At 40.0% G+C, this 9,504-nt stretch overlaps 1 protein-coding gene across 1 annotated transcript; it reads right to left on the bottom strand.

Annotated features, from left to right (window-relative positions):
- Positions 1-1,163: 1,163 nt before the first annotated feature.
- On the bottom strand, positions 1,164-5,801 carry LOC129241897 (uncharacterized). Its single transcript, XM_054878445.1, has 2 exons — positions 5,539-5,801; positions 1,164-5,094 (listed from the first exon to the last, which is right to left on the bottom strand). The coding sequence occupies exons 1-2, from the start codon at positions 5,799-5,801 to the stop codon at positions 1,164-1,166; spliced, it is 4,194 nt and encodes a 1,397-aa protein (XP_054734420.1).
- Between the last annotated feature and the right edge of the window lie 3,703 nt (positions 5,802-9,504).

The following is a 9,504-nucleotide window of genomic DNA, read 5'->3' on the forward strand; positions in this document are numbered from 1 at the left end:
TGAATACAATAAAATTGATAAAAATTTCAAGTCCGCAAAAGCGTTTCCTGTTGCAAGATACCGCAAAGTTATTGCCAGTCTAATTTCTGCTGATATTGCCTCTCTCATTATGGTATCTTGTTTCGTTATTTTGGCCTTTACGAAGTCCAACAATTTTCTAAACAGGGCTTCGTCCATCCTCATGTAATTTTTATAGTCCGCTGGCTCATTTTCCTTCAGTTCTTTCAGCAGCCTCTCGTTCGAAAATTCGATTTTTTTAAAAGTCAATTTTTGGACCAGATTTTTTTTCTCTTCTTTTGTTGCATCTCTTCTTCCTCATTTTCGTACAAAAGTTCGTCAATTATAATTAGAGAAGTAATTTTACGCATTTCGTCGATCATTTAAAAAATTTAATTTTACGTATCTTCCGCTTGTACCTTTCCTGCACCACAGTTACACACAATACTGAGATTGAAGCAACGGTCGCAACGTGTTTCTTAAACAAAGGCAACACGTTGCTGCAACCGTTGCTTCAACGGTTGCCTGGTGTGTATTTAGCTTAAAGGTAAAGGATGTGGCGCGTGGTTACATGCACATAGAGGTAAAGGGTGTGGCGCGTGGTTACATGCTCCGCTGGAGGACTCCGGTCCTACTGAGATTGGAAGCAGGGCCAGTTTATGAATGGGTCGCATGTACTCTCCCTTTGATGTTTTCACCGTCACGACTCTGATCTTGTTATCTGCGCTGGGATGTAGTTTAATGACTTTTGCGAGCACCCACTGTGACTGCGGTACATTTGCCTCTCTGAGAATAACAATGTCTCCTAGTTTGAAATTCCGCTCATCTTTTCGCCATTTATGTCTTTGTTGTAAACTCGTCAGATACTCAGAGTGCCATCTATTCCAAAGACCCTGTGCCATATGTTTCACTTTGTCCCACTGCTTCAAGGGACTTGTATTTACAGCAGGATCGACAGGCGCCTCAGTTCTTGCGGTGAATGGATGACCGATTAAAAAATGAGCTGGAGTAAGTGCGTCAATTTCCCCATCGTTACTGGGACACATCGGCCTGGAATTAAGAACTGCTTCAATTCGAGTGAGTAACGTATAAAATCGTTCATAAGTTAAAGCAGTCTGGCCAATTACGCGCTTTAGATGGGTTTTGACTGATTTTACGCCACTTTCTCAGAGGCCACCGAAATGGGGTGAGGATGGTGGTATAAAATGCCAAGAAATATTATTGCGCGCAAAATAATCAGCTATGTCGGAACTGTTATTCTGTTTGCTCACGATATAGTGGATTTCGTCGAGGCTCCGCTTCGCTCCCAAAAAGTTAGTGGCATTATCTGACCATATCTCCATCGGTTTGCCACGGCGTGATATAAATCGATCTAAAGCGCCGATGTATGATTGGGTCGTTAAGTCTCCGACTAACTCTAGATGAATAGCCTTTGTTATGAAGCAAACGAACAACGCAATGTAGCCCTTTACCCGTCGAGGTATCTTGCCAATCTCTACTTTAAGAAGAAAAGGTTCTGCATAATCACAACCCACTTTACTGAAAGCCTTCTGAAACCGTACTCGCTCCATGGGTAAGTCAGCCATCAATTGATGTTGCTTAGTTTTTCGTAACTTGAAGCAGGTAATACAATCATGCACAATACGTCGTGCGATGTTGCGTGCACCCAGAATCCAATACTGCTGCCTTATTATAAAAATCAAGTGATTCACGCCGACATGTAGATGCGTTAAGTGCATATATTTAACAATCATTTCGGTGACTATATGCTTCGCTGATAATATTACGGGATGTTTAATGCTGAATGTCGCTAATGAGTTTCCTATACGACCTCCCACTCTCAGTACTCCAGCGCTGTCTAAAAATGGTGTGAGGCTTGAAAGCTTACTTTTACTTGCGACTGCTCTGTGATCTTTTAACGCAGAAATTTCAGCTGCAAACAACTCCTCTTGCACAGCACGAATTATAAAGTTAGTAGCATCTTGCAATTCATTGGAACTCATAAATGAGCTAAATTTTTGTTTCCGTAAGGAACCTATGAATCTCAAGCAATAGGCTGCGGCACGCACCAATCGAGACCAGATAGACATGTGTTGTAACAAGGAGCCAAGGACGACATGATGTTCTGTTGATATAAGAAAAAGTTTAGTAATACGTTGAATTTTATTCTTACGCTCTTCCAAGTTGTATTGAGGTATATTCACTAGCGAATGTGTTTGCGGCCAAAACTGTTTTGCCTTAGCAAGCCAACTTGGACCGTTCCACCAGATAGTGAAGGATTTCAACTCTAAAGGCAAGACCTCTCGTGACCCAGGATCCGCTGGATTGTCTGCAGACCTAACATGATTCCACTGAGATCTTGTGTAAGATGTTAAAATTTCAGATGTTCTGTTTGCCACGTACACTGACCACCGCCTTGGGAAGGCTGAAAGCCAATGTAAAACAATTGAGGAGTCTGTCCACATATAGATATTAGTACTGTCGAACTCAAATGCCTTTTTAACTTCGTTCATTAGTCGGCAAAGAAGTACGGCGCCACATAGCTCAAGTCGTGGTAATGACACCGTTTTAAGGGGAGCTACGCGGCTTTTCGAAGCAACGAGCTGCGTGGAGATGCTACCATTGTAATCTGATCGACAATATACAACTGCTGCATATGCATTTTGCGACGCGTCGCAGAAACCGTGGAGTTCATTGTGACCAAGTTTAAATATCGCCCTTCTGGCAATTTTTAGTGTGTTCAGCAGTTCAAGTGTGCTCCTCAGATTAATCCAACGAGTAGCTATTTCCGCGGGTACCTCATCTGTCCATTCCAGTTTGATTAACCACAATTCTTGAAAAAGCATTTTTATCAGAACCGTTGTGGGGGTCAAAAACCCGAGGGGGTCGAATATACGAGCAGCATCAGATAATATTGATTGTTTTGTTACCCTAGCTGTTGTAGAGGGTGATACGCAGAACTCAAATACATCGTTAGTTGGATTCCATTTCAATCCTAGCAGCTTCAACGGTTTCGCGGGCTCAAATGACATTGGAGACATTTCGCGCATATTTTCTGGAAGCGATTGTATTAGTTCAAAGCAGTTGCTACTCCACTTTCGTAGATTCATTCCAGCAGTTTTCAAAAGAGCTATTAATTCATTATGTATTTTAAAAAGTTCAGCTACAGTTTCTGCCCCAGTCATCACGACATCCATATAAAAATCCTTTAAAATTACCTGTGACGCTAATGGGTAAGCGGCGATTGATGTACGAGCAAGTTCAATTAAGACTCTTACTGCCAAGTAAGGTGCACATGTTGTGCCATACGTCACTGTCTTCAATCTGTAATGTTCGACTGGCTGATTAGGAGCATTACGCCATAAAATACGTTGAAAATCTCTGTGGTAGTCATGCACCCAAATCATATGATACATTTTCTCTACATCACCAGACATAATAAATCGATGTCTACGAAATCTCAAAATAACGGAAAATAACTCACGCAAAAGCGATGGTCCAGGAAGCAAAGCTTCATTAAGTGACGAATGATTACCCATGCTTGCAGACCCATCAAACACTACGCGAAGCTTTGTTGTTGTACTCTCGGCTTTGATTACAGGGTGATGTGGTAAGTAGCAACATTCGGTCGATGGCTTTTTGATTTCGGCTTCCGGCACTCGCTCCATATGTTGCAATGCAAGATATTCTGCCATGAAGTTGGTATATTGTTCTTTCAATTTGGAATTACCTGCAAGTCTTCTTTCTGTTGCATTTAGTCGCTTTAGTGCTAGTTCGGCGGACTTGCCAAAGTTGTTCGATTTTGATTTGAATGGTAGCTCAACAATGAATTTACCACCATCAGCCCTCGTATGTGTATTTAAAAATGATTTTTCTGCTTTGTCCTCTTCCTCTGTATACGGTAGTATACATTGAATTTCCTCTGTTTCCCAAAACTGTGAAAGTGCTTTATCGATATCGAAATTGTTGAAGAATACGCCTGCGCTTCTTTTATTTACACGGCAAGTAAGGTCTCCGCCCACTATCCACCCAAGTGTTGTCGAGAATGCTTTCAAATTTGGGCTTTTGTCGTTGATCTTCTCACCCTTCAAAATTTCAAAGAATTTTTCGCTCCCTAAAAGAATATCAATGGGCGAAGGAATATAAAATGTCGGATCAGCCAGATCAAGTGATAGAAATGATGAGTATTGTGCTTTATCAAGACGTTGCACCGGGACGGATGAAGAAATTGTTGGCATAATCAGAGCTTCGACATTGAACGATTCACCATCCACCATGGAGGTTATATGAAGGGAGACCCAGCCATGGGAAACACCTGTAGCTATGTTGTTCAAACCATGTATTGGTATTCTTGAGTGCTGACGACGTAAACCCAAACGCTGCACGCAATTTTCGGAGATTATTGTTTTTTCCGAGCCGCTGTCTAATAACATGCGACACTGCTGTTGTTCACCATAGCAATCAGTAACCTCACACACCGCTGTAGGAAGGAGTGTGTTGATTTCTGGCAATGCGTTGAAGTTGACGGTCACCGCTTGCTCATCACGATCTCGTTGTAGTAATGCCTCAGTAGTGTCTTGATGAAGGAGACTATGATGACGTTTGCGACAGATGCGGCAAGAGAATTTAGAGCGGCAATTGGCTGATATGTGTCCCACTCTTAGGCAGTTGAAGCAAATACGTTCACTGGCCACAAGGTCCCGTCGTTCCTTAACATCCAATCTAGAAAACGCGCTGCACTGAGATAACTCGTGAGTATCATTGCACTTCGCACAAGGCATTGACCTGGTTACTGTTGTTTGATGAGCCTTCACTGAGACTATGCGTTGGCGAGTAGGTGATGTTGTTGTCAGTACAGCAGACTCCAAGGCGAGACATGTGGTATCTAGAAAACTAAGGAACTCATTAATGGTAGGAAAATCAATATTATATTTATGTAATTTAGTCCACTCTCTAGTAGTAGCTGGATCAAGCTTGGCTAGTAAAAGATGTATAAGCCAGATATCGCGTTTCTCTGCCTCCTCTCCTAAGGCGCGTAATCCACGCAAAACCTCATCTGCGCCATCGTATATCTTACGCAAATTAATCGACGATTGACTAGTAGTAGTTGCCAAATTTATAAATTTAGTAATATGCGTGTTAGCAATAACACCTAATTTGTTGTATCGAGAACATAGCTTACTCCAAGCCTCTGAGTAATTTTCGTTTGTTTCAGGAATATGCCCAACTAGTTCATATGCTGCTTCAGCCAAATAACTTTTTAACAGCTGGAACTTCTGGCAGGCAGTGTACACTGTGTTATTGTGAACTGCGCTGACAAAAGAGTCATGGAATGCTTTCCATTCCGTAAGTTCACCACCAAATGCTTTTATTTTTAGCTTTGGCCAAAAACTTATATTAGGACTAGACACTTGTCTTGCCAAATTTTGCAGGATGTCAGTTTGTGATGATAAAATACTCGTTACTGCAGCATCTTGACGAGTTGACTCAAATGTAGCTTATGTAGCTGCCGTTAATCGAGAGTTTTCAGCTATGTGTAACCGTAGTTTGCTTTTTATGCAGAGCATTCGCTCTTCAAATTCTTCCCAGTCTGCCTTGATCTCAACATGCATCCCTTCCTCGTCGTCGCTCTTCTCGATCATTACCCGAACAATGTCCTTGTATTTCACCCAAATCTCCTCCAGACGTTCCAAGCGACACTCCCAATCTTCAATGGGTTGATCGATGCCATTGCTATTCACAAACGTGCAAATGCGTGTAACAGCTCCCTTCAGCAATGCACGTTTAGACCTCAGTTTTTGCATGTTGATTTACTGCAATTTAACCCGAACAGCGTGCGTTTTGCAGAACATATACTAAGAAACCCGTAAAAAACTCTGAATTTTATTATCTCGCGTCTGATCCGGCTCGAAGGACCAAAAAATATGTAACGGAATCGAAACAAAGTTAATTTTATTTAAAAACACCGGTATGATTTTTTGCGGGACCAAGCAACACTTTGTTCTGCGCACTTATGCTGTCCAACTTCGATTGAAATACATCGCTAGCCTCAACGCATACGCAGCCTCATATAGCTGTAATAAGTGGCGTGATATTTCTCTCTATGTACACTAAACCGGTTTTTAATACATAGATGCACATAAAGGTAAAGGATGTGGCGCGTGGTTACATGCACATAGAGGTAAAGGGTGTGGCGCGTGGTTACATGCACATAAAGGTAAAGGGTGTGACGCGTGGTTACTGTACAATGGGTATATGGTTAAGACATCGAAAACAAAACCCAATCTTCATAATGAAAGAGTCCAGGAGAGCCAAGACCAAATAAAGCACGCCAAGTTTGATCAAATGGCAGGGTTTGGCTTACTGTTTTCTGCGATTATCATAGCGTAGTGCATCAGAAGTTCTTACCAAAAGGTCCTACGGTAAATAAGGAATATTACTTTGAAGTTAAGCACCGTTTGCGTGAAGAAACACTAATAAATCGCCCGGAATTGTGGGGAAAAATGCATGGCTTTTACATCCTGATAATGACCTGCTGCACCTGCTCACTCATCTTTGCTTGTGAGAGATTATTTGGTAAAAACAACATCGTTATCATGCCTCAGCCACCGTTACCCCAGATTTGGTGCCCTGCAACTTTTTTCGGTTCCAAAGATTGAAGAAAGGCATGAAAAGATAGCGTTTTGCGACGATTGAGGAGATACAAGCCGAATCGCTGAGGAAATATATATATATATATATATATATATCAAGGATATACCAAAAAGTGCATTTCAGAACTGCTTCGAGGATTCGAAAAAACGCTGGCACAAATGTATTATATCTGGGGTGACTACTTTAAAGGAGATAATATAGAAATTGATGAACAAATAAATATTTTTTGAGAAAAATTACAATTCACCTTATTTTTTGAACACACCTCGCATTTAGATCTTTTTGGTGTGGTTCTTTACTGGCAAGCGCCATGAGTTATTAGATTTCCCTGATGAATTTCTGCAAAACTTTTATGGATAAACAAGCGAACAAAAATATGCAACGAGATCGAAAGTCTGAATCTGGTGATGTCTTTGGTTTGTCCAAATATTTACATAAAGCCCTCCTAATATTCGAAAAAAAAAAAAAAAAATAAAACAAAATACAAAAAAAAAGTCATTTATTTAATAAAAGAAAAAAATAAATTCAAATGGCAAGGGCAGAAATAAAGATATTTAGTCTCATGAAAAAACCGTACTTTGATTTCGACTCGTCGTTTGATTTCAGCAAAGTTTTCTTAAACTATTTCTACCGCACTCTCAATGCATTTGAGATTAGTGCAAGAAGGAAAACTTCCCGTTAAAAAATGTCGAAGTGATCGCTGTTACCATATTTCAAAATCGTCCAAAAATCCCTAAGGGGATAGAACATAAAAATATTCGTAATACATCATGTCCTTTGCGGTGATCATCACAAGTCCTTGCAGATTCTTTTAAAATCAATCAGAAAAGAGAAATTAGTTTTATTGATAGATAATCTTGGGCCTAATTGAAGCCGTTTTTTTTTTTCAAAATTAACAATATGGCCGCCTCAGATTTTCGAGAAAAATAGCGATAATTAATTATTAAAAAAAAGATCGAAATTTTTGAAAAAAAAGTCCTTCGATCAGGCACGAGTTTTTTATGTGTTTCAAAAGCTGTATAAATTTTATTAAAATTTACCAAGCGGTTTTTAAGTTACAGTTATAGCAGCAGTTCAAAGAACATAGTTTTGAAAAAATGCATTTAAAGTTTTGCTATCAATTTCCGGAGCGCCCAAGCGTCCTTTCTTAATTGTTGAATAACTCAAAAAGCATTTGTCCGACTCACTTCGAATTTTCACTCAATATTTTTAAGATATTATACTTTAAGAAAATGCAAAATTCTTTTAAAATTTTGACTACCCCTAACCCCCTAATAAATGTTTATAAAATTCAAATAAATAGTCAAAACTTTGCAATATGCTACGTTGCCATTATTATGAGCGCAGGTGTATAATCTTATAAATGTTCATGGTATCCATATCCGTATGCGTTTGTGTACGTAGCAGCAAAGCAGACAACATTCACCATGAGTCGCCAGAGGTCAGATCCTCTTTAGCGCAAATGTGTGAGTAGGTATAAGTATGTAAGTGCTTAGCCAAGCACATATGCAGATGTTTTGGCTCATAAGTACTTATTCATGTAAGTGTACACTTAAGTTCGCTTGTACAAGTGGCAGAAACTGCTAATGCTTGCTGCTGGCTTTGAAACTGGACCTTGAAATGTCACTAGGCAATGGCAGCTGTGGTGATGAAATGAAATAACTTTTGTGTTTTGTTAATTGAATCATTAGCACGCTGTTTTGCGCCAAAAACTTACTAGCAGAGTTCCACAATCAAATGAACAAAGAAAAAAGGAAATGTTCCCATTAAGGCGAGTAAAATGTAATGTATTTTCCGAATTCAAATATAATATAAAATTTATGCAGCAGGCACTTTGTAATTAGTGGTATAACGATTTAATTAAAAATATGAGTTGAAAAGTTTTCAATTAAAAAAAACTGTGGCAACCCTGCTAAAACATATTTCTGATTTAAGTGCTCTTTCGTGTCATACCAATTTCGTTATATTTCACTTAACTTACATATTTTATTAATTTTTAATATTCAACACTAGTCAGTAATATGTCTGGATTAAGGATTTCTCAATCACTTCTGGTTTGATGCCAATATTTTGCACTTAACTCAATTTATAATTCAGTGGCGCGCTGCCCAGTACTAAGAGAGTATAGAATCGAATTTTTTTTGGAAAACCCGCAATAGAAGAATCTTCGCTCTTTATAACCTCTTGTCACCTCTCGACCAATTTGTTGATGTCGTTCCGCCAAAAATCGCCTGGTCTGGTGTCAATTGAGTTGTTGAGCCAGTTTTTAAACATCTCTTTGTTATTGACGGTAACGCCCTTCATATGATTTGACGGGGCCAAAGGTGGTAATCGGTCGGTGCAAAGTCCGGAGAATACGACAGATGCTGATGGACCTCCCATTCGTGCCCTTGGAGCGGCTTTGACGACTTGTGCAACATGGGGACTGGCGTTATCGTGAGGGAGTTTGGCTTTTTATGATGGTTTGACCATGTTGATTAGGTCTTTTCAGTCGATAGCCTAATTCACGCGGTGTAGTTGGGCAATGTAGAGCTCATTGCTGACCGCGACATTCTTTTCGAGCATATCCCATGCACCATACCCTTCCAGTCACACCAAACATATATCATGATCTTCTTTGGATGAAGATCCGCCTTGCCTCGCGGTTTTGGAGTTTCTCCTGGAGCCACCCATTCCTTTTTTTCATTCATATTGATATATATGTAGGCACCACTTCTCGGGCGGGCGAGATGCTGGGAAATAATTTGAAGGCGACTTACTTTGTTTTTTTCGTTGAGCTCTTGAGTCACCCGGAGTCCCAATTTTTGGGCAAATACCACTGTATGTAGGTGATTGAGAATCATTGTATGATCG

Source organism: Anastrepha obliqua, chromosome 3, assembly GCF_027943255.1.
Source record: "Anastrepha obliqua isolate idAnaObli1 chromosome 3, idAnaObli1_1.0, whole genome shotgun sequence".
In the NCBI taxonomy this organism is placed as follows: Eukaryota; Metazoa; Arthropoda; class Insecta; order Diptera; family Tephritidae; genus Anastrepha; species Anastrepha obliqua.